This window comes from Bombus vosnesenskii, unplaced genomic scaffold, assembly GCF_011952255.1.
Source record: "Bombus vosnesenskii isolate JDL3184/JDL3185 unplaced genomic scaffold, Bvos_JDL3184-5_v1.1 scf7180000013605, whole genome shotgun sequence".
NCBI lineage: Eukaryota > Metazoa > Arthropoda > Insecta > Hymenoptera > Apidae > Bombus > Bombus vosnesenskii.
In genome coordinates, this window is record NW_022883144.1 from 56,898 (window position 1) to 84,467 (window position 27,570).

A 27,570-nucleotide genomic window follows, 5' to 3' on the forward strand; every position below is an offset into this window, starting at 1 on the left:
TATGATAGCTTAAAATTTCGAAAATGAAGTAAACGAGAAAGAATTACAAATCTCTTATATTCTTTTGTAATTATGGAGAAACGATAATTGTGTATATTATTGGATATATGTTTTCATACTAAGAGAATATTTCCATACATATGCATAAAGAGAATATTTTGAAACGTTATGACAAGGAGGCACTATGACAGTGTCACTATGCTAAAGAGCCGAAAATTTGCGAGGATGTCGTGTTTTGCACGAAAATAACAGGGGTGTACGTATATGTATGTGTTATATCAGTGTACCCTGAAAGTGTGGAATATCGGAGTGTCGTGTATAGTGTAGTTTGTGGTGTATTTGTGCATCTGTTTATTCATGCGTTTATTCTGCTTATATCATGTACATTTGTTTCCACAATTATATTTTTTCCAAATCACTATTCCTTCCTTTAATTATCGTTTTATAAGCTTAAGCCTTTTACTAACGAGTCAAGCGTTACTTATAATAGCAATTCTATAGTTTAAAACATTTTAAAAAGTTGTGTACATATTATTATTTATAGTGCATATCGGACATAATCCAGAATTAATCGATCCTTCGACCTTATTCTTTGCCACTCAAAGGATTAAAGCAAGAACCGAGCGCAAGATCGAGATTAGCTAAATAGAAAAACGCATTGAACGAAAATATCATTGTATTAATAAAATTGCCAGCGTTCATATATATATATTAACATTTTACATCGTAACACTTAGTCGTATGTATATATGTATGTATGTATGTATGTATAGTATTTATATATACTAATTCTCCCATACTAAATTGTCTTAAGCTCTATTTTACGGTATTTAATATCTGGAGTCGTTCATAGTACGGAAAAAAAAGAGGCCTATACATTCGGCATTGAACAACACCTCTTAAACACCTTGAATAACAAACTTTATTTACATTCACGTTCTTAGTGTGTCCCATTACCGAAATCACCATGTTATACTATATTCGAATATTGGCGAAACACGCAATATTACGAATATTCTCCTCCCCTATTACTCGTAATTCGCATACATACTAACTGCGATCCTCGTCACATGATCACGTTCAACTCTTGAATCCTTCGTTATCATGTCTGTTAAAATATCCCCGTTCAACTTCTTCTTTCTTCGATATCGTAATATTGTTTACTGGTCGAAAATAGTCGAATCAAAGTTACGAACTTAGGTTACAAAATTTCGCCGTGGTGGATGGATGTCGTACTTTCGAGTTTCTGAAATTTGAAGATTGGAAAAAAGAAGAAATAAATACATTTAGAAGGGAAAAGATCATAAATCAGAAGGTTCTTTAAATTTTTAACTTTCGTCACAATTGGATGACATGTTTGTGGTTCTTCCGGTTTCAAGCGTGTTTTTATTAATACGTTGCGCTTTATTTCGTTCCCTGAACATTACAGTTCCCCTTTTCCAACATAGCTCGCTTAAGAAAACTTTCTTTCGAGTCTGCCCTAAGGAAATGAACTCTAACGTACACGAAATGCGGGTGCAAAAATGCATAGCACGATTGATTCCGAAAAGCCAAAAGCATGGCGAAATTGTAATTTCCCAAGAGATTTTTATTTGAAAGAAGAAAGTTGTGGAGGAAAATTCGTTTCATAGAATCCAAGTTGAACGCGAGCCACGTGAATGATACACGCATACACGTACGCCTGGGCAAATAATATAAAAATAATTCTGAGGTACTCTCCGCTCCTCGTTAGTCAGAATTTTCTAGCTAATTGGCAGATCACGTTCGTCGCGACTTTTTTCTCGCCGTGGCACCCTAAAATGACACGTGACTTTGCTGGATACCACCGCGCTATCTTCTTTTTACTCGTCGGTTTATCCTTTTTCACTCTTCCTCTATCGCGTTTCTTTCTTCTTCTCTCTGCTTCATTTTTACTCTGTTTGGTTTAAGTTCGTTTCTCCGTCTAAGCACAGGCTAATATGCGACATTTAGGCACAGGGGAATTCCTGGTTACCAGAACAATACGCGCATGAACGGGGAGAAAGAACAACTGGAGAGATAATTGAATGGAAACCTCGAATAAGGATCCATAACACATTTTGGTCGAAATTCAATTAAAATTAAAGTATAGTTCTACAGTCGCTGTCGATTATTTTAGTACAGTAGAACTCCATTTATCTGAATTCCACTTATTCTAACGGAATTTTAATTGAATTCACTCATCTGAACGCAAGCTCTTATCGTGCGAAGGAAAAATAAAAGGTGGCGATGAGCTTCTATTATATGAACTCCAATTACATAAACTATCTGTCCCCTGACATGTTCAGATAAATGGAATTTTATTGTAACAATGATATAATTTCTATTTTCGATATAACAGTATTGACTTCTTTTAGAGAAAACTGAAAAAAAAAGTAAAAAAAATTGAGCATTGCATGATTAATCATACTTCGTACCTCGTCTTTGTAGTCGTAAGGCATTAACCAACGATTCATAAGCCATGAACGAACCGCAATGTGAAATTCACGCGAAATGCATGCTTTTGTCATAACTTCGTACGCGAAGAATTTAACGACACTGTTAGTTCTATTCGATGATCGTTAAGTATTATTACAGGTCGTAAAATAGATAGCGATGAAAGTCCGATTAGATATGGTGTTTTGAACAATCGCACAGTGTGGCATTTGAATGAGGATTCGGGACAAACATTTTTTTAAATGCATATAACGTGCATATAACGTTTCCTGAAGCTCGATATCAGAGAATCTGACGCGAGTAAAAATCTACTCATCGCATTTTTGTTAGTATTTCCCCTGTTTCCTGGATCAGCTTAAATACCTTACATATTTACTTTTTACTATCTAAGCACACATGATGACGTTTGAAAAAATAGTGTCGATGCTGAAAACAATCTATTCATTTTTTCTTTTTTTTTTCTTTTTTTGTAATATCGTGCAGAATTTGTTTAAGATATTCTGTCGAATATAGAACAAAGTTTTCGTGCAACTTGAAAAATTTCCTTGCCATAAGCGTGGTCAGAAATCCACTCTTTAACCACGCCACAGTTACGAAAGGATATCACTAAAACAATTAAAAAACACCCAGTGCAGTAGTTTTTGGCAGAAAAAATTATATAGAGACGTAATACGATACTTTCTTGACGAAGAGCAACCGAAATTACAGGATAGTTTGAGCCGTTTTTTTCTGAATTGCTCTTTAAAGATAGGAATGTTCAAGTTGGAAATTAAAGTTATACATATCTTTGCCCAAATTCCCCACATTTAAGGTGTGACGAACGCTATTTGACAAGACTGGACAAACAAGAATGTATAACGAACGAGTGAGCTAATTTTTAAGTGACTAGGTATACAAACGATCGTTAGTAATTCTTTATCGATTTTTTGAGGGAATCATCGTTTACATTTATATTACTTACAGACGATGATATCGTGAAATAGTAAGATCAAAATCGAGCAATGATTACTTCGGTTTTCGTCCGCTATTTGCCACACTGTGGATCGATGCGATCGACTAACTCAGAAAGTGAAATTGGTAGATTGCACGTTTCTAATCGAAAGCAGGGTAACCACTGAATTCATTACGTAAGATCGCGTACACGTCGTTGTTTCAAAATCATTTGCCATTATCTAGTTTTGTACTCTATTTAATGCAGTTTGTCCTCCTTTAGAAATTCGAACTTTCCATTCTAATAATAAGGAATGAATGAAGTTTTATATAAGTTGGTAATAGTAAGAATAATTAATAGTAATTGAAATTAAAAGCTAGATACATTTTGTTTTCTCGTTATACTGATATACTAAAATATACTTAGTAAAGCGCAAAGGACATATCTTCTTTTCATTATTAGGGTTTCCTAATAAATAAAATATTTCTTCTTAGAATTTCATAGAATAATCCAAGTTTCGAGCTAGTATTTTGCCACTTAGATATACCCTGTTTAATCATGCTGGTACTTTTCAAAGAAATACGTCTAAAACATTAAAATTGGCAAAAGTTTCCTTTCTATCTTGATTCTAATTCTTCTAAAGTAGATAATTTCTCAAACTACTGAATACGATTAAATTGTCCAGAATTGTATATATTTCCTTATTTGGCCAACTTTTGTAAAGATTTACATCTTGAACGTAGAAATTAAAACTTTTAAAATAATCGATGATAATTCAATCCTATTATTGGACTGAGTATACTACGCTATCGAGCGACTAATTAGCCAAGAAATTATTGTTATATGTAATATCGCATATGTAATTAATTAGATAGGAAACATTGGCAGTAATCGTTTTACGGTATATGAACAATAACTCATTCGAATTCAATGATTACCCTAGATAATTGTTATTTTCGTTGCATTTCATTATATCCTAATACGTCTTAAATAATTCTCCTTTAATAATTCTAATTCTATAGGATCGAACAAGCTGAGCCATTTTTATATAAAGATCCCTTGCTAAAGTATTTGGACCTTAAAAGGAAAAAACAGATAACAAAAAAAAATGCCAATTAGTTTAATTTAGAAATAATATTAACAGTAATAGTAATAATAATAATTTTGAAATATAAATTCCAAACGAGGAAATTAAATATAAAACACTGTAAATAAATTGCTATTACAAAATACTTGTAAGTATTTCTAAAATATATACAACTAATTTTCGTTCTCAGAAACAAACTTTAATTTAAACAAAAAATTATTTAATAAAAAATGTAGATACAAAAGATACGCTAAAAAACAAAATTGAATTTTGTCTACATACAAATTATTCGTAATCTTTTATATCTAATTTCCTCAAACTTTTTGCACTTTTTGTACGCTATAAAAGTGTATTGTCCAACACAATACCTTTGTTTATTAATGTAGCAAATATCAAATATATAGACGAATTTGTACATAAGGTTACACGATGCCTTCACTAATCAGGATAATAAAGAAATAAATTGTTGCTCTAACATTAAACGAAGTCCAAACATATTAGTTGTGCGAGTAATCGAAATTGTAACACGTGGTCTCTGTACCTTTCATATCGCGAATTGAATAAGGTCACGCAATGAAATTGACACACGACACAGAGTAGGGCGCCGTTTCACGAATTTTCGCTCCCATTATTCGTAAATCAGTCGTAAAACAAAATACATCAGTCGTCAAAAAATAAGTTTCTAAAATAAATTCCTCAAATTATTCCAAAATCGCTTACCTAATTCAAATCTCTTTTTTGTCAAATAAAAGAAATACAATTATAAATCAATCATTATCAAATAACCAAAAGTTAAGATAAATTTCAAAATTTGAACAAAAATAAAACACTTATTTTCGCATCTTCTCATTCTCAATTTTTCCAGTAACAAATTGTCCACATAAAATATTCAGTATTAAAACATATTTTATAATCGCATTGGAATAAGTAAATTTAATAATAACCCAAGAATACTGCCCAGCCCTTCCGCAGCTGCGTAAAGCACAATCGCTCAGCTCAGCAACAACTACGGCGAATCATCGAACCTATTATACAATATCTGAACAGCCTACAATCGAAAGCAGTCTTTTAAAATCGAAATCGTACACGGACAGCGGCAGCTGTCTAATTAAAACGGTCTCTGAAATCTACGATTCTCATGTTCGCATTGTAACAAATAAATTACTGACAAATTCCCTTTCGACATTGTACCTATTCACTGGACCGTGTACCACGTATCAAATAAAATGATCAAACGTTCCCACTCGTACATTAAACTCACTGAATGATGAGCAGACCGTGGATCTTTATGCAATTATATGTTCTTGTTAATATTACAGAAAGAAATGGTACTTAATGATATATAATGGCTTAAAGATATATTTCACCCATTAAATGTTATAACAAGCATGTACTTGCTTTTGAATATTTCTTATATTTTTGCATGTTATGTCCATTTTGCACATTTTTACATCTTTAAATTTTTCATTGATACGTAACGAAAGAAAAAATTGTTCACAATGTAATTGGAATAATTGTAACAAGAATAATTAAGTTTGCAAATTTTTGTTCGGTATTCGCTATTAAATGTAGTTGCATCAAGAATAGTGTAATAGTTCTTACAGTGGGTAATAACTGAAATAATAAATCTGACTATAATTAAAAAAAATGTCGCTTTGAACATTTCTTACATTTCTGCACCTGGAAATTTGCTATAAATGCATAAAAATTCGCAGTCTAATGTGATAAATTTCGGTCCATGTGATAGATATAATAAATATAAATATATATATATATATATATATATATATAATACACATTTATTTATATTTATATTTATTTATATATATATATAGAATATAGTCTGTGTGTTCATTGAAACTCGTATTCATATAAGAGGATGGTGTTTAATCAAAAGACAACTTATTGTCACGTAAATTTGGCACAGAAATTAGCAACAAGCCGCTGCACGTGTACGCTATGCTTCGAAGAATCGTCAGATCGTAGTACACTCAGTGTGATGCTAGTAAATATCGCTATTTAAAGCTTACGTGAAAGTCACAGTGTACGATTAACGGGTTTATAATGTATTATCACGATTCGCCAGCGCGTGTACTTCGAATGCCGGTGAAAAACGGAAAGTTCGCTCTCTCCCTTCGTTCTGTCACGATCATCACACAGTTCGCTTTTCTCTTGTACGCTCGCTCGCAAGTTTTCGCGCTATTTACAACAGTCGTTGATTCTCGAATCGCCGGTTCCGACCCGAGCAACTTTATACTCAATTGTCTTTCTAATAAAGGAAGAAAGTGGAACAACAACGTTTTTTTCAGAACATATTTCGAGTGGAAGAAATGTAAATTAGTTGACCAAATACGTAATGTTTCGCATATTTCAATATACATTTTAATATTTCAATGGAAATTTGAAAGGGTTGATTAGGTTGAATTACGTTTGTGTGGAATAAAAATATTTCACAATTTCTCTTAATTCGTTAAAAAACTTTCATGGTTTTCTTTTTCCTTTTTTACATATTTCGATAGAAATTCGAAAGAGTCGATTATAGTTTATTAAGTTTTTACGTTTTAACAATTTTTCGGAATTTGTATTTATTCCTTATAATTTCTTGTATTTTTGTCCCACATATTTCAATACACATTCCAACGGAAATTCCAAGAAGTTGATTAGATTGAATGAAAGTTTTGTGTCTTAAAGGTGTTTCGATATTTCTATCAATTCGTTTATTCGAGTATTGAGATTATGAGTATTGACATCGCGTTTGTCGTAGTAATTTCTCCCACTAAGAATACGTATTGATGCAAACGTCTCTCCTTCCAACGAAAGAGTTTCGTCGATAGAATATGATAGTAGTTTAAACAAGATCACGACCCACCTATCGCTAGTCCCATTGTCGCTGGTTTGATATTAAACATTTAGATACCGCTATTTGATCACTATCGCTGAGCGAATATTTGATATAATGCACAGTTAGCCGACTCATATGAGCTATTTAATTTCCTTTTCCTTCTTTTTTTCTTATTCTCAGTCTATAATATTCGCATTTTCTCGCCGATCTTCATAGGCTTCTCCTTAATGCCTTTAACTATCTAAGAATCTTGCGTTCTCACCTAAAAAGAGTATATTCCAAAATTAAATACATATATATATATATATGTATATACAATATATTAATACAAACATTTATATTTTATAACTCGATACCGAGATATTCTTTAACTCTCACAGCTATAGTGGGTGCGACGATTTGCTTTTAGTTCAAAGAATTGTACGATTTCGATATATAAAAGTAAAACATAATTCTGAAATAAATTCTTTTGCTGGTTCCTTTGCTAAAACTGCTCCTGAAGATCAAATAATATACAAATAAAGGAGCTAAGTGTTAATGTGAAAGTTAAGCGGCCCCTCATTTATACAGCAAGTCTTTAGACTTTTAATGTACAAAATTTTTATATTTGATTGTTTTACTTTAGGTTTCGAGTATAAGCAGCGCAAAATTGCACTTCTCGCATGGGCCTTTTATCTTAAACGATGTTTGTGTCGCTTGTAGATTTCAAATAAAGTAGACACACCTCACGTCTTGTAACAAAGTTTATTTCAAAATTTCAACAAATTCTTACACTATGAATCACTCTGTTCTCGCTTGTACCATAAAACTCGTCGCATCCAGTATAGTCTATAGATGACTCTGACAATAATCTTCCCCCTTTTACAAACCGATTTAGTCCGATCTAATCAAGAATACGAATTGCACTATACTTATACAAATGTGTTATAAAATGTAGATATAACTTCTCATAAAGAAATATTTGTGTAGATCATTCATATGCGTTATGAATATTTAAATAATTATTAACAACTATTCTACTACAACTAAATATTTTAAAGGATATTAACTGGCAATGTTTATAAAATATTATTACTCGTTCAATAATACTATATACAGTACATTCACGATAAAATCAATATTTTACAATATAACAGATTTATAAATTTAGTAAAATGTAAAATAATGATATTGTTGGACAATATTTCACATATGTCCTCGTATTTTTTGCTCTCGTGTTTGAAGTTATATCGAACATTCTACAACGAATTCTCTGATAAAATATAAAACTAACGATTCTCGTGCAGGTAAAGTATGACACGATGAAACGAGATGTTCGATTGCGTATTTATATATATTATCCGTTATTACTAAGTGAACACTCGTAGTGGAAGAAGATAAAATTCAAAACGGAACGCGGACGAAGATAAAGGAAAAATAAAAAGGGAACAGAGACGAAATACAGGGAATACTCTGTGTGATATAATCGCACGTGTCCTAAATAAAAAGCAAGAATTGCGAATCTCCTTTCTTATCTTTTCTCCTTTTTTTTTTTTTTTTTTTGTTTCTTTCGTTCGTTTCTGAATACTTCCTTATCACCTATACGCGCAAGTAAGATTAAATTATGGTACAACTGCTTTTGGAAATTAGCTCCTTTAGAATCGTTCGATCACATCGTGTAAAAATATTAGCGATGGGCGCCGATATACATATACTCTAACTGTACGGTTTTAAGTGCACGTAAGTATACAAATAGCGCAAAAAACGACCAAGTAGTGTCAACGTTCCTCCGATCTTCATCGATTATCTCCGATTAACTTTCAACGAAGAACATTTCCGATTTATGTTCGCTTAATTTTTATTCTCAAATAAAAAGAAAAAAAAGAACACAAATATTATCATGAATTTTCTTCACTCTCCAAATATACCAAACCAAATGAAAATCGAAAGTACACACCATCGACCAAAACATTTGTTAACACACTCCGTGTTTGTAACATTTATCCTGAAGGAGGCTCTATACGTTGAAATTTTGAAACGTGTTGCGACGCATATATATGGATATCCACATCTACGTCTCGCGATATATCTTACGATATACATAGATTTGTATTGGCGAATCGGTATCAAAATGAACTTGTATCGATGCAGAAATCAGGATTCCGAACATACTTTTGCAAGAAATAAATTTTCTTCCAAAAGAAGTCTTCTTTAATTTTTTATTTCTTACGGTCAACGTACTTCTTACTAATGAGAATAATACTGGAGTTGGAAACTAACCAGACACCTTGAACCACATGATTCAACGTATCACGTCGCAAATTGAGAAGATCGCGAAGGTAAACTGAAACTGATAAAAATTTCATGAAAAATTTCATACATAGCGACATGTTTCAACGTACAGAGCGGGCTTTAGAGAGGCAAACCTCGAAAGATAACTATTTTCGATCGTTATATAATAGTTAGAAGAAAAGGAAACGGATGCAACGATCCGCGGGCGCGCGACAACGGGCCTAACATTTTAAAATACCAAGTAAACGATTCATTTTCTATCATTCACCCTCGTCACACACCTCGTTGTTCCAAAGCTCAGCTCGCTGGCGTCACTGGGGACACCGTGAACGGCGTCACCTGATACAGAAAACACCTGTTGCATACCCTGACAGGCTTCGTGTGCCCATAACGGGGCAGGGGAACGTTGTTACTGCTGCAACGACCGCAGAACACCTTGCCACAATTTCTGCAATGGTGTCTGCGTCTCACCACCGTGAACCCTGCTTGACACGCCATACAACGAGGCGCGTCGTTGTCCGGTATCCAAGCTGGTGCCCTCTCCACACACTCCTCGCCACGCTCGGTTATGGTCGCTACAAGCAAGATTATCTTGTGTTAGTAACTATACGAAATTTTTAATAGATGCATTTATGTACAACCAAAGAAATATTATATTATAACTAAAGATTATATCTATATAAGGCATGTAACAATTTCTGAAATGAGTTCCAATGCTCGTAATTCGTGATCCGAGTTTGCAGCAATAAATAAAAAGTAATATCAATACTATACAGAGTATGTTAGAAATAGATAGCCACATTTATATGGTATAACTATGGTACATATATGGTATCGTATCCGACGTACCCTAAAATTTTCCTTTTTGAAATGTAAACTTTTCCCGTTTATAAGGCAGCATCGTAGGAATGCTTAAAAATTGAAGTGGAATGCTTACATTCTGCAACATGTGTTTTGCACTAACATTCTAAACACTGTCAAAAGTAGGTATTCAAAGGCTCCTGCTGTATATTCTGATGGTATTCACTTCATGTAGCAATAAACTGGTCTTTTAGTATTATCAGACTGTCAATAGGATTATTATCGTAAATTATACTTTTTCGATGACCTCGTAGATAGACAAATCGCTCATACCCGAAGTGAATAACTGTGCAGTCGATATTAACCCGGCCATCCAGGTAACTGCCTTATTTATCAGATAATTACGTCTTATTTATCAGTTAAGTAAACTTATTTACTGTGACATAAACTGCCTTCGATAGCACGATAATTTATTCTAAACACTAAATTATTTCTGAGAGAAGAAGTGTTGATAACGCTCGTAATATGGGGACAGTTAATCATGTCAAATTTCAAAGTATATATACAAATTTATATCTTGAAAAGAGAAGATTTTGAAAATTTCACGAGGCAATACCTTGTGAAAAAATAAGAAGAAAATATAGAGGAATGTTTATTCATAGGACGTTTTCGAGAAAATCGAGTTTGAAAATTTATTTTAAACTTTATTTTGGAATTTTATTTCAAGCTTATTTTCCTCGAAGACAAAACATTTTTGGAAAAAATTTTATTCCATATATTCGACTTATTTTTACGTGTAGAATAACGTCCTGTCGATCATTTATTTGTCCAGTCTGGAATTAACCATATTCAAGTACGCTGGACAAATCTTCAAATTCGATTTTCTTGAAAACGAGGAGTCATAATACGAACAGGTTTTATTCTGTTTTCTTCTTATTTTTTTATAAAGAATCATCTCATGTCCGCTTAAACATGTTATACGGCCTGATCGGTATGATCCATTTTCATTCCTTATCCGTAAAGTAAATATGGTATTAATGTTTGGTCACCTTTCTCTGAAACACGCTGTATAAAATAATATTCACATCATGGTTTGTTTAGAATTAATTAGCATTTCAAGATCAATTCTCCGAGGGTGAACATAATATCTAATTTATTTTACTATTTTACTAGGTGTTGCTATTGTTTGAAATATTTTCTGGAAAACAGAGCGTGTAACCGTGAACTTTCTCCGATATTAATATCATCAAAAGTAATGATAAAGATACACACTATATAGAGCAACAGAACTGTTCAATTAAAATTAGAAGATTGTATATAATTAAAAATTAATCATCGTATAATCATTACTCGGCTGTATAATTTGCAATTTAATTTTATTATTAGTTCTTTAAAAATTCATATACCACCCGTGTGTTAACGAAACGTGTAATGAAATTATATTATAGTGATCACTTATTACCCAGATAATTTCGATACATCCAATTATTCTTTGTTCGTATCTAGACCCCACGCGTGTTTCAATACATACAATTTTCTTAAAGTACAGATATCAGGCTTATGAAAAGTTGGGCATAAATAAAGGAAAGAATACGTACACGTATTATGATCGGTGGTGATGGCAGTCTCTTCCAAATCGTCCTCGTATTCTTGTAATAAATCCTGTCGATCATGATTTGTAACCGTATCATTCAACGGACTTGTCACATGATTTTCAGATACTGAACTTTCATCCTTTATCTCACCGTCTTCTACGGTTTGACTACTGTTCATCAGGAACACACACTTCAAAATATTGCGCAGATCCGATGCGAAATTGGTCTGCAATTGATCTGCCACACCGGCTATACAAACGAATAAACGATGAACGAGATCCTCGGATGACCTACAAAAAGGATTAGCAAGGAATTAATTGCCAAAGAATTTATAATCAAGCGATTGAAACAAAAACAAGAAATTAAGAATCATGAAACGAAGAAAAGCAAAATAAACTTTACCGAAATTTCGCTCGAATCTTGTAATTGTTCGCAATCTCAGCGGCCTGCATAGCCAAGGCTATCTCCTCGTCGTCCTGACAATCGCTCTGAAACTCGCTGGTTTCCGAGCTTGAGTCACAGCAACTCGAGCAGCTCGAACTGGACCCAACATCCGGCTTATGAACCAGGATATGATCCGAACTGACCGACTGCGTCCCTTGAACTGTGGATGCGTTCACCAACCTCACAGCTCGCGTGGCTTTCTGCGTGTTATTGTCTTTTTGTATTCCATACGACACGGTCTGCATCGTGACCGGCGAGATTATCTCGTTTGCCAGGCCGCTTTTATCCGTTCTTGGTCCCAAACCATCGTTCATCAGTTCATTAGGACTTCTATTTCCTAATTTTCTCTTGGTCTGCTCCGACCTGGGATTAGCTCGTTCGTACTTGTCTCTCTTTTCAAAGTCTCTCCTCTTCATTCTGATAATTTGCTCTGACCTAGATCTCCTATGATCGAGAAGCTTTCTATTTTGCGGAGACGAGTTTCTCTGAGCTCTGGAAGCGATACTAGAAGTCCTCTGACCTGATCCAGGCGTGCTGCGAGTTTCGAAGTGCTGCAATCGCGGACTAGCGTGAGGGCTGCTTCCAAAATTAGGCATCTGCCTGGTGTTCTGGCTGGGATGCAGACTTGCTCCGTAACTGATCAGCCTAGGATTCAAACAACGATCCGTCGAGTTTGATCTGGAGCTCTCCGTGCTCGCTGACGAGCGTACGTTTTGAAAGTTCTGCATCCTGCTCTCCTGTATCCCGTGATGAAGTCTTTGCCCGTTCCGTTCGTGTTTACGTTGATGCCGTCTCTTCTGCTTCTCGTCCTTCATTTTCTTCGACGTTGTCATCTTATCCTGGGTATACTGCTCGATCTTCGAGCCGATCTTCTCAATATTCTGCGACGTGGACGGGCAGTTTTCACACTTCAGGTCGCTCCAGAATTCTTTCCTTGAAGTAGACGCGTCAATGCTTAAATTCAGATTTTCCCAATTTTCTGAATAATTGATCTGAAAGCTAGACTGGTTCGAGTCGCAGACGGAAATCTGCCCGTTGCCGTACGCGACTCCAACGAACTCTTCGTTCGTCCCATCGAAGTTCGACGATATTCGTGGAATGTTTTTCACAGCTTCTGTGTTGGCCGCGTGCAGATTGTGCACCTCGATCGAGTGGTCCAACGACGCGACTGTCTTCACGCTTCTTAGACTACAGACGCACGAGTTATCCGATATCGTGGAGCTCTTTCTCTTCGGTGAATTCAAATTGGAACAAGAATAACTGGTATTCTCTTGCGTGTCTTCGTCATCTAATCCGTGCTCGTCCTCTTGGATCTCGTTGGCGAAAGTCTTCTTCTCTTCGGGACTTTTATCGTACAAACTGGTATTCTCTGATGAAATCACCGTACAAATTCCCGAGTCAGTCTGCTCGGAGATCTCGTTCTGACACTCTCCATCCAGCAACAAATTCGATAACGTTTTATTCGCCTCGGATATCAGCTTCTTCGAATCCAAGTCAGGCAAAGAGTTTTGAATGTGTACCGTTTCACCAGTCACGTTGTTCTCGTGCGACACTTGGTTCAGCAGGTACTGCGTTTGAGGGATTTCGATGTGATGATCAGAGTTGCCTAAAATCTCGGTGATATCCGAGGTGATAAATTCGTCTTGCTGTTTGTGTAATTGTTCGCCGCATCTATTCTCGTTTACGCTTGAAACACTATCTTCTGGAACGACCTGCTCCACCATCGAATCTACCATTGAAACAGGACTCGCGGGACATTCTATTCTTCTGGAGCAAGGACTATCGTCGCAAGATAAGTATCTACTGCTGTTCGAAGAGCTAGCTGGCTTTTTAATATGATACTGCACTTCGTCACCAACACTTTCTCGTTCACTGGATGTCCTCGTGTTACCGTTACACCTCACAGCTTCTTCGTACCCGTTCACGGATATGTTTAAGCGATTAGGCCCGGTTTCTATCATTGTTCCCCGGTCCTCCACCTCCTGATCGCTATTTCCTTCTGTCAAACGGCTTTCTTCCTCTAAGATTTGAACCACGTCGTCCGCCACCTCGTCCATATTGTTCCCCGTGTTTCTCGTCACTGTGTAAAAATCTACGATGAAGTCTTTACAGTTCGGATAACCGGTATAAAAATTGTGGACGAACTCCTCCAGGTCGGGAATGTCCTGGCACGCGGACGATTTTGACGACTGCGTGATGGGACCCGGCGGCTCCTCGTTTGAGCACAGCAGTTTCTCCAGCATGTAGAGCTCGCGATTGTTTAACGTCCAAAGAAGTTCTCTTATTTTTAGGAGAAGCGACTGTAACGGAAAGAGAAACTACCTTTAATTTTGCAGTGATTTTGGTTTATCTTCCAATTGTTATTACATGTTCATTTGTCTTATTTTAACGAAAATTCTTTAATTGCTTTATTAAATAAATCTATCAAATTAGTAAAATAATAAAATAAATATATTAAAAAGAACGCTTGCTTAAATTTTGCGTTTGCCAGTTTTTGTTACTTAACCGTGTAGATATTTCAAATATCTAAGAATTCATGATAGAAAAAAGTGGACCATGTTTTTGTAGAATTATTTTGAAGTTACATTTTCTAAACGTATTTATGACAGTGGGCACATATCTGAGATACGTTTAATTCAATTGGAATGAAATGTTGGTTATGTAAATAAACATAATGGATTGAAGTTGAAATACGTGATTTAAACGTGCATAAAACGAGTGATATATGATAGCTACAAAATAAAAAGATCGCATACGTTCTGTACTTGAAAATTGATGTCCAACGATGTCTTGATAAGAAATCTTCTGGCGTTAACAAAAATAAGAAGTATATAAATAGTATGGCTATATAAAGGAAATTAAAAGCCCATTGAAGATAACTCTAATTATTAGTATTATTGTATTTTTATATCTGACTAAATTAAATCTATTTATAATCCGCTAAACTTACTTTGAAGGAAGAAACCGGAATCTTTCATTATCTATGAAAGTTCGTCGAACTTTTAAATTATGCAATCTCTGCGCAAGTCGTAATTTTACATTCAACGCTGAATCACATTAAATTGTCGCGTAATCTATTTTATCTATCCAAAATTGCACGAAACTTGAAATCAAAAGTCGAAGTTACCTCGAAATTTTGAAACTTCCATGCAAAATATAATGATTTTCAATTATCACTACTGCATTTTCATCGATTCCTCTGCTTTCGTTTCTTCCACACCAAAACTATCAAGATTTATTAAAATAACGTGTTCCATATTTTTTACGATCGAAGACTACAGAGGAGACTAAGAGAAGAGAAGAAAAAGATAAATGACATGTTCTATCTTTTTTACAGAAAAAGTTTCAAAATTGTGTAAGTGATGCTTAATTACAGCCGACTGTAATCGGCGATCTCCGCTTACCCTAAAAGGTCTAAACACTTCGCTGATGTTGTCGGGGGAATTGAGGCACAGAGGGCCTCCAGGCGGAGCCAAGAGGCCAGAAACAATCGCCAAACGAGGAATAGTAAACATCAGAGCCGGCTCGTAATTATCTACATCGGCCTGGCTGAGCAATCCACGTTCGAGAGCTCTTTGCAGAGTCTCCGAAAATAAAACGCAAACGAGCTCCTGCTGCTCGTACTCCTTCGTCGATTTCACTGGCACCATGGCGCCCACATAGCACAGCTCGAAATCAGCGAACAACCGGTCGAAGATCTTTAACGACTCGATCAGCTTCTCCAGGGATGGGTCCAACGGGTATTGCGTCTGAAAAAGGTACTAATCAATAGAAAAGTTAGGTGATTAGTATTTCAAATAGAAAGTATCATTTTTTGAAATAGAAAATATTTGATAATAACAGTATAGTCATTATTTTTAGTATTATTTATTGTTGTTTAATATTACATTTAAAGGATTCAGAGAGAAAAAGACAGGGGCAGAGACAGAAACAAATAGAAAGGCGCAAGTTAGTAACAAAAATGAGACAAAGAATTATCTAAAATATTTTTTGATGAATTTTTAATTCTTTATTTAATTTATTGTTTAATTAATTTAATGTTTGTTATGGTATAGATTTTTCTATTAAAACCTAACTCAACGTCAATAAAATATGTAATTACATAACATATTAAATACATTAGTAATTCTAAAATTAACTTCATATAACCCGTAAAAAAATCTGGGAACTATATTAAAACGGACATAAAACGTTGGACCATTTAATTAAATGCAAATATACAAGATTCAGAAACTGGCTGGCCTAATTACTCTGTTGTCTCGCTGGAATGATTCCATGTTCTTAACTCGCGCGAAAGCATGCATAAATTTGATTCACCCACTACATTGTTTTTACTGACAATGAATCATTGTTTTCCTATAACGTTTCAAAGGTTTACTTGCTGCCAAAAACAATATTATGGCTAAACTACGGATGTTTACGCAATTATGGGAGAATTAAATATGCAACAATGTACTGAATGTGTATTATTATATGCAAAAATACACAAATTATGTTTTCATAATAAAATACTTGTTACGATAATATCTAATAATATCTAGAGTGGAGAACAAACTTTTATTCAACCACACTATTCATCTCACCTCTCTTCGTGTTTGTATCCCTTTAAACGTCTTCTTTTTCAATTTTCAAATACATATTTTATTTGTGAAAAGTATAAAACAGATTAAATATATCGCGGCATATAAATATATCGACTATCGAAACTAAACGCTATTTAAACATCTATTATATGCATATATATATATATATATAAATTCAAAAAGAACATCAGATTTAAGTTTCGTTCCTTTACTTGTGTCTTCATAAAAACATGAATTTGCATAACGTCCGTTCGGTTATATTCATACAATCGTGAACTCAATATTAATTACGTTTATTTATTGACACACATTTGTCATTCGGACACATCAACGATATACGATGGATTATTAAATAATGAATGGAACGAGGGAAAAACAGAAAAACAAAATAATACAAATCATAATGCTTCGATTACGAGAACCTTTTTTATTTAAAAAAATGCCGACACACGAATAATTACCGTGTCCTCGAAAGATCGCACGAAAGAGAAAGTTGCATGTACTCAGCAATGCAGAGTATGTGTTGAAAAGCAACTTTAAAGCGTGCTTCTTGCACGACAAATTTCTACAGAAAGTGTATTTCACTTTCGTAAATCAATGGACAGGATATAAATATTCTATAAGCAATATTTAAAGAAAGAGAGAAAAGTTCTGCAAATTTAAAGGTTACCTCACAATAAATAAAGTTTATTTTTTGATAGAAACTAGAGAAATGAAAACAACACAATATAAATAAATACATACAAATTGATGGCTTTCTCCTTTCCGCAAGAGGATTTTTTATTTCAATAAATCTCATCATTTCAATATTTCTAAAGTGTGCTACTAGAACTACTCGTTGATCTTACCATAAAAGTGGGCAAAGTGCAAACGGTTAATATGGCTGTCATATCGAATGCCATAGGCAAGGATTCAAGTCCGGAAGTCCAGAGCCTAATAAAATACACGTTCCTACGATTAACCTGAATATTTTAGGGTTCAACGTTTGCTCCAAATGCACTTACGTAATTCTCGAGATCGACAGACAGAAAGGGAAGGAATGTAGAAATAGGACACGTCATACTATCATGATAAAACACATATTTTAAAGAAACAACATCTAATCATCCTATCGGCAACGCGAACTTTTCAAGCTCAAAGCATACGAGGAACAGACTAATATGCGGTTGCCATAATTCGCTAAAGTCGTGTAAGAAAATCATATAATATTCAAATATTCAATCAATCAAATAATATTCAATTCAACATTCTGATTCTCCTTGTATCCTCGACTTTTTATGACAGTCGATGATTAGGTTTTGATATTTCTATCTTCTCATATACATTGCATAGTGTGTCCACACGTCCAACGTAAAGTCAACTGTTTCTTTCCTGATATGATTAACAATTAACGAAAGGACGAAATTTAATCAACGACATTGGCCTATTAACAAAATCGTTTCAAAATAAGCATACGTGCATTATCAACTGTGTAGTACTAATACGTACTAGTCTAGTACTAATCTATAACAAATGTGGAAAAATTAATTTGTCACATAAGTGGACGAGCCATCAAGTTCCGAAAGATATACAGAACCGCGATAATTTTAAAACTATTTATTTCTCGCCAAATACAACATTGCTTAGCCAAACCATTGTGCTAATTAAAAATATTCTTCACTTCTCTCAATGAATATTATAATCTCACAAAATCTTAAGCCGTTCCTTTATAACACCCTGTATAACTAAATCCGAGCCTATCAGCTGATTCGACATAAAACGATTAGGCGACCCATCGTTAGCACTTGGATAAGCACGTATAATAAATACCTTCAGGTTCATGTGACCTTTTAACGCGTGCTCTCTGAGCAAATTCCTGACGATATCCAACGACTTAGTCAAAGCCCTTGCCAGCGGTCTCATGGCTGAACTTTCAGCCTCCCTGTTCATGATCGAGGACCCAGCTGCCAAGCATTCAGCTCCGAACCACAGCTGTCCAGCGAGATTCTCCTGCATCACGTCGTCAGGAAATTTCACCCTGAAGTCTCGGTTCGCCCTGCTCTCCGGAATCAGATCGTCCATTATTTGACTGCATATCGTTAACACTTTGTCCTGACAGTGGCGCAGCTGGTTGACCAACGTGGTGCATCTTTCTGGCTCCTGACGACCATCGAACGAGTCCAACTCGCAAGCGACCGCGTTCAAAGACTCGTCCGCGTAGAAAAACTGAGCGAGCAAGCTCGTGTCGTCCCTCTGTAACATAAAGACGCATTTTGTTAGAAAGTCCCGTATTGCAAAGTGTGTTTTAATATCAGATTCATCGGTCGGTCTAAACGACCGAGATCTCAGTTGCTTATTATAAGAAGTTTTATTTTGGATCTCGTTACATGATTTTTCAAAACATTATGAATTTTTTTCGTTATGTACATACGAAAAACAAGAGACAAAAATACGTTCTGTTAGAAGGTTCTATGGATAAAGGTATTTTAACTTCAGATTTATCAATTAGCCAAAATGACTGGTTTCAATTACTTTTTATTTAAAAAGTTTGTTTTGGATCTCGTCGCGTGTGTTTTCAAGTAACTACAATATATATATAAATGATATAATTATATATATGGATTATTTTATCAGATTGTCCGAAAAGTTTCTTTTGTTTTATAAGGAAATAATAGACACACAATGTTTTTTGTTTTCTATTAGTTTATTGAAGTATGCACGAACATAGTAATAGAAATAGAACGAAATGGAGCACACTTAATTCAATAAAATAATATAAAACAAAAATTGTCGTTCATCTATTATCACCTTATGAAACGAAAGAAACTTTCCGGACAACCTAATACAAATTCCACTTTTTCTGAGACATATATACACGAGGTATACTTTAATACAGCAGAAGTTACGTTAACTGGTTACGAATGAATTGTATTTGGCTTAGAAAATGTAATTTTTAGAAGCTTACAGCGCTGTGTCACGTCAGTTGTGAATACTATTTCAAATATTTGAATATTACACTAGCTCTTCCAAGTAAGAAAAGTCACTTCCTCCAAAAATTCCATTGACCAAAGTAATTCAGAGTGTAGAAACGACAAGGTGCTCTGCTTATCAGGGACGCTAAAACTTTAGACTAAGGAATGCAAATATACAATCTAAAGTTAATATTTATCAATAACGATAAACTATACATTTGAATCGTAATAATTATAATATTGTTTTGTAATAGCCAAAGTATGTGGACTCTGTTCAATTAGACTCTGATTTACATTACCTTAAAAATATTAAATTATTATAAAATATTAATATAAAAATTACCTTAAAAATGCTATAAATGTTTAAAGTTTTGTTAAAGATTTGATCATTTCATTTGAAAGGAATAAATGAAGTAAAATTCCAATATTTTGAAATCATCGTGATACAATTAACAATATGGAAGAATCGACATACGTATACCAATATTTATTTTTAACTGAATGCAATCAGAACATTTTGTCACGTAGTGACTCGTCCTTTCAACACGATCACGGAAAAATTTCCAAGATATCTTTATTGCATTCGAATATGACCATGGAAAGATGAATTAACAACGACAAAGATTATAGTTTGCTTGTCTCGTTGTGTTACGTTACATATCTCGAGCTTTATCAGAAGACATGTTTAATTAAGTTCTTCGTGTATTCGCGAGGTCATGAAGGCTACGTGCCTAGCCAATCATTATCACGTAAAAAAATTCGATAAACGCCCTAACACAGAGATAAGCTTCCGTCCTAGCGTACTTCTAAGAACGTATTTAATTATTTCGACGATATCATTTTTCCATTTTTTTTATTCACACGATCGTGCATAATTTGGAACTATTAATAAACCATAATCTTGCATAGTGAAATATAATGTTTCTTTGTTCGTTACATTTCTCTCTCTAAAAAGGAAGAAAAGTAGAAACACTAACAATAGAAATTAATCCTATGATTTTTTTTTAATACTACTTACATTTATAAAAAAAAACTGTTGCTTCGCTATTAAAGGATTAGTTTAGTAAATGAATGTATTACAATCTTAATAATCTATAACAAAATAGTTGTTACAACATGTAACAAAATAGATAATATTTGGTATGTGTTAAATACAGAAGAATTAAAAATCTGTTTGGTAATCGTCATAATATGCAACAAAACATAAGCAACATCGTCCTCGATCACTTAGGTTATCATTTTGATCCGATATTGTTTTCGTTCTGGCCGTGGCTTTCGAATGGAGGCCACATCTAGTGAATAAATTCACCTTGTGCTGTACAGCTTAAGATAAATATGGCACTGTTAAGTATCTTGGCCAAGTCTTGTAATATAAGGAATTTCTCGATAGAGTATTTGCCAACTACTAAACACGAGTTCTAGGAATACAAGCTTGTATTAAACACACAAATTGTCAAGCTAATAACAACGGTAATTAACCTGCGAGTATCTAAAATTCAAAACAGAAAAAAGTTATTAAAAAATTCAAAAGTTCTGTCAAGTAACAAACTGGATATATTTCGTTTTATTCTAGACGTATATATTTTATTTTAGATATTACCAAAGATACTATTATTAACGGTTATATAGTCTTCGCATTGTAAAAATCGATGCAACACAATGATATTAAAAATACAATTTCTACTATGTTTCTTTTAAACCTATCAAACCATTCTTAACGTTTAATAATATTAAAATATTGAAAATAGTAAAATACCGCTCGTCTTAATAGTTACACTCTTGGCTTCTACAGAACTTCGTCAACTATATTCCTGGACTTAAAAGGTTCTTCCTACCTTTCGCTGTTTTACATTAAAATAATCGTTTTTCAATCACAGAGAATATGTTTACCATGTTTTGCGTTTAAAATTCCAACCTTCTCTTCATACGTCGTGAAGCAACCAATATGTACATTCTATCAATTTTAAAAACACGTTTCGTCTCTCTTTTTTTTTTCAAATACGAATCAACAAATACCATTCATCGATATTTTTACATTGGCAAGAAAACCTTTTTATCACGCTGTTCCTTGTGTACAACAACGTGAGTACTTTACACTAACGAAGCAGTTTCTAACAATGAACAACTAAACTTTCGCACGCAGAATTCTATATCTAATAGTAGAACACGATAACAACAGACAAATATACAATCAGTCACATACTTCTACTTACACCCCTTAAATATATAGTATCATAGTAAAACGTTAGCTCGACGTACTTTTATTGACACACTAAGACACATATTGTTCAAATGTAACGCAATTTGCTCACCTCTACTACGAGCAAGGTGTTAAAAGGATGAAAAATACAATGTTATAACAATTGCCTGTTATATCTATGTACACGAAATCATAAAAATGGTAGATCTAGTATTATATGAACATATTATTAATAATTCATAAAACAAATAATACAAAGTTGATAAAGTAAATAAATAATATATAATTAATAAATATATGAATTAATATCTCGTAGGTAACGCAATTTTATCTCAAGATTTTTATGACACGAATCTTTTAATTTTTCTAATTTCTTTTACGTACACATTAATAAGAACAGTGTTAATACATAAATATAAATAATTTCGTGACAATACGCATTTTCAATCTCTTTGATAAGTAAAATACACAAAATTGCATAGGCGTATGTAAACTTTCGTAACTGATTGTACGTAGATACGCTTCAAAAACACAATTCGTGTGCCATGTATTCCATCTCCTCTTTTCCCTTTTCCTGCTTTATATCCTTTCTCCGAAAATTAATCAAATTAATTGGACATTTCCTTTCCGAGTGACGCAACGATCAGTTATTTTCCGTGCCGGTTTGCCGCGAAAAAAGGAAGAGAGAAAGAGAAAAAGAAAGGAAAGCGGCATTCTCCAGAGATATTTATAAATTGATATGAGACCCGTGTTCCTCAGAACAATGACTCTAATTATACCTACGCGATGTAATTAAAAGAGGGAGGGAGGATCCCCTGTGCCATGTTTTATGTTCCGCAAACAGTGATCTTCAATGGAGGCGTACAACTACGATCCACTACTAATTACACATCAAACATCATTTATTTGTTTAACTGCCAAACCATTTTTTTTCTCTCCCTGTTACTCTGTTCGCCTTAACGAACGACTGGAAAATAATCATTTCAAACTTCGTACCATGCACCGTCTACAAAAAAGGTGATTCATTCTTTTTATTCTTGCTTATAAGGAATTAATTAATTTTATTCGTACCTGCAAAAGAATTCATTTACAAACGTGGCCAAAAGGGGTTAAGGTGTGAAAGAATCAATTTCGACTTTTTTATATTTTTTTTATAAGTAAGGATATACTGGAATAAGTATCGGCAACACAATTTACGATAAAAATTATGTATAAGTAACGACAATGAAATCCTACTGTGCTTGATTGCTGGCTGAAAATGGAAAATAACCCTCAGACTTAAAGGACGAAGAGTCGTAGAAGGAGATGACTGGGTCGTTACATATTGACCTATGATTCCGTTTCCTAGATTACATCTGCGTCATTATACTAATGGTCATTATACTAATGGATCTCTAGACAAATTGTGTATAAATAAGTTACGCGCAAAATGTATAATTTAAGCGTTTTGGAAGCGTGATGCGATAATAATGATGGAAGCGAGCGTGTAATACGTACAATTTATTTAAATTTGATACATAAATTACACTGACGAATTCCATGCAGATATAATGGCAATGATAAATATCATTCACATGATATTTTCGATTGTGTGGCAGAATTCTTAAGAAGAGCGATTACGGGACCGCATTGATTCAAGGAAGAAATGATTCGTATTAACGATAACTCGCACAGCCTAAACGACGAGATTAATTTCGTAATTGTCGAAGAGGAGGTCTGTGTAATCGACAAGTGAGTTCCCACAATGTTCGTATCGTCGAACCGTCGACGAATAATTACGAATTATGAAATGTTCGTGACAATCTTCTTCGACGATTGGTTCGATATTAAGGTAGAAAGATTTTTTAAAGTCACAAAGAATATGTTAAGGCGAGGAGGGGGTGGGGTGGGGGTCTCGTGCAACAACAATAAAAGCAAAGCAAGCAGTTTTTATTTGTTTAGGTCAACTACTGATTATACGGGACTAGAACTTCTTGGTATGCAAATATTCAGATACAAATGTAATTTTTTAATTTTATTTCCTATTGTTTATTATCTATTATACAAGCCTTGTGATCATTGTCCATAATGGAACCATTGTTAGAGTGCAGTATAGCATTTGTCACGGTCATCAGGGTGCAAAAGTTAAATTGAGTTTATGTTGCTTAAAAAAATATTATAAATAACTGATCCAATAATAATTTCAGGCTCAATCCCTGGAGAAATTTGTAACAAAGTGAATAAGTTTTGTCCGATATTGATTAACCAATTAGTTTTCAGTTATCGTGCACGCCGATTCAGAAAGTTATTAAACGTGACAGTTTAAAAAGTAAAAAAAATTACATTTATACTTCAAGGTTACATTTACATCCCAAAAAAAATCTAGTTCCGTATAACCAATAGATAGCCCACAAAATATTCATAAAAATTATTTACTTTTATTGTTATTACTTGAGAATCCTCTCTTCCAGTTCGAATCAATTTATATCAAGTTCAATACCGTGACTAATAACCTCCTGTGATGATTTAAATCTACGTTCTACAAGTAAATAGCAATGTTCAAAACAGACAGAAATAAGTGAACTACACGCTTATGTATAAATATTCATAGAGTAGAATTTACATATATATAATAGGTTAAAGTACAATATTGCGTATATGCGACATAGGCTATAAGATGTTTAACTGCTTAATAATTGTTTACAGAAAAATATCTTTTTCCTTTTATCCTTTATATTTTATTAAAAATATCCTTTTCTCTCTTGTGTCTTTCCTTCTTTTCTTTTTTTTAACAGAACCATATGAGAAAAATGGACCTTTCGTAATAAAAAAAGAGGATTAAAGTAGCTTTCTGCGTATTAATAAACAACCACCTGTTATCTTCTTATCTCTTTTTATGAATCATTGAATTTTCTCTTCTAATAACAGCTGATTGTTTGTTTTCGGGTATTAATATACAGTTTCTGAAAATAACATTTTTCATAATCATAAAAGTCTGCTGCTGAGAACGATGTTTGAACGAAAGTGAGACAATACTGCGTATAAAATACTTTCCTCCTATATATCCCTTATCGTCTTATCTTTTTACGAATTGATGACAGTTGTACAGATATTTTTATCGTGAGTGTAAAGCCGAATTTACGCTTTATCACCTTGGAGGAACGCTATTTTTCTCTGAAAGTCCAAACCGAAACAGCGTAAAGTCTCACAGCGTTTTGCTTTTATCAATCTCGTACTAAGATGAGATTCATAACGGATTTTTGCAGAATAACGAACAACACAATGAATTAAGTATACTAAATAGAATCTTTAATTACAATCCAAAGAATTATTAATTTTTTTGCTTTGAACGAATCGTACGATATTGATACTGGTTGGTTGAAATTTGAAAGTTTTCGAATAAAATCAAGATTAAAATTATTGGATTGATATTGTGTAATGATGCTTGATTATATTTATTCGCGATTAGTTGATTGCCTAAATTTTAAATATTTACAAAAATATATAAGTGAAGATTAATTAACTTTTTATAGAACTCGGTGGTAAACTGTGTGTTGTGATAATTTTGAAATGTAATCATACAATTTAAAATTCACGAGAATTATAAAATATTTCAAACTATCGAGAACAAACTGCGTCATTCTAATTATAGCTTTATTTCTACAAAGTTCTAACGTTATCGATTACTATTAGAAAACAAAGTGTTACTCTTATCTAAAGATTTGAAGTATTCATTTACAACAGCGAAGAAACGTAGAAAAACACATTTTTTAACGTACAAATATGCAGAGATAGAAATAATGATCATACAATTGCATCAAGTTGAAAATATACATACAAATATAATTGTATATTTAAGTTTGTAGATGTGAAAATTAATTCGGAAATTTTATGACTTGAAGTTTTATATCTCATTAGATATCTTTTTCTCTCTGCCGATTACACGAATAATGTTTACACACATAATCACATAAAAATTATTTAAGACGTATAATTAAGTATATGTGTATAAAAGTAAATTACATTAATTATAAAATAATAAAATCTTAAAACACTTTATATATCATATTATTTTATAATTAATGGAATTTACTTTTGACATAATCCTCTAAATAAATATACTAATTTTGTTTATTGCACCAAGAAATACAGTTTCGTCAATGTAAGCTCTACTACCTCAGAAACGAAACTATTAATATCGTAAATGATACAACAGAAACTGAAATTGAAAAACTCACGAAACTACTATTTACCAATTGTGACGTTGAACACGTATTACGCACGATTTTCCGTATTTTTGACCAGAAATAAACCATATTAAACACGATACAAGAATCATTCATTAAACACAGAACATACACAGAAGACGGACCGTAAAAATCAACATCTAAAACAAATTTAGAAAGCGTAACGAAGTTTTCTCCATTTAACGCAGGCTAATTATGGTGTGGCGAGTAGAATTCGGTATCAAAAGTGATGACATAAACGCGACAGAAGGGAAAAGAAAATTAAAGTTTGTCCTTTCACTGAAATATTAAAATATACAAGAATGTTATAATAAAAGTTATTTTTCCAGAACGACGATCGGTGTGTCGCTAAACGCACTAAAATAAAGGTAGCGCTGGTTTTCATCAAAAATAAAAAGAAGAGCATAAAAAAGTGCAATTTAGATGTGGAGTATTGGTGGATGTTATACGATAATAAATATGGCATTTTTACGATTTTCTAGACAACAGCAGGTGTTAGTCACAGAAAAACGAAACAGAAGATGGTTTTTACGCGGAAAAACACTCTGCAATCTCGTGATACTAGATTTCGTGCTGTTTTGTCCCAGATGTACGAAGTAAATAAGAATTGCTCGCCCGAAAATGACAAATATCACGAGCAGAACGAAAACAAACTCCGCTTCGAAACTGTATTTGTAGTTTTATGACATTTGGATCGTGTTTGTTGCTAACAGAAGAGTCATTTCTAAATAAATATGAGAACATGTGTATCGTATTTATCTAAACAAATACGAGTATACGTATATGTATATCGTATTTACTCGTTCGCATACAGATATTAATAGGAGCGCCATTGAAAGATCAATTTTATTTCGATTAGATAAAACTACTATTAAAAGTATAAGAAGGAAATTAATTTTTGTAAAACTTATATCATTTTAAATTGGTTTTCCTATTTTAGATATGTCAATTTTACAAAAATTAATTTTCCTCCTACACTTTTAATAGTAGTTTTATCTGATTGAAGTAAAATTTACCTTCTAATGACGTTCTTATTGATATCTGTATGCGAACGAGTAAATACGATATTTTATATTACTATAAAATCTTTTATATTATTTTAAATTGGTTTTCCTATTTTAGATTTATCAAAGACGACGAAAATAATAGTTGGAACAGGCTTCAAAAGAATTTTACTTGAAGTCT

At 33.4% G+C, this 27,570-nt stretch overlaps 1 protein-coding gene across 3 annotated transcripts in view; it reads right to left on the minus strand.

Annotated features, from left to right (window-relative positions):
• Window positions 1-6,592: 6,592 nt before the first annotated feature.
• LOC117238700 (lateral signaling target protein 2 homolog) overlaps window positions 6,593-27,570 on the minus strand; it is a 47,273-nt gene continuing 26,295 nt past the window's right edge. The window contains exons 2-7 of one of the 3 annotated variants that reach the window (XM_033503824.1): window positions 18,818-19,240; window positions 15,830-16,186; window positions 12,384-14,725; window positions 11,985-12,271; window positions 9,867-10,160; window positions 6,593-7,576 (exon numbers count right to left, since the gene is read on the minus strand). In XM_033503824.1, the coding sequence (XP_033359715.1) occupies window positions 9,883-10,160; window positions 11,985-12,271; window positions 12,384-14,725; window positions 15,830-16,186; window positions 18,818-19,240 (3,687 nt within the window). In that variant the 3' untranslated portion in view covers window positions 6,593-7,576; window positions 9,867-9,882. Of the gene's footprint in view, window positions 7,577-8,834; window positions 10,161-11,984; window positions 12,272-12,383; window positions 14,726-15,829; window positions 16,187-18,817; window positions 19,241-27,570 lie in introns of those variants that run through there. The other 2 variants (XM_033503825.1, XM_033503823.1) reach the window with 2 other exon arrangements.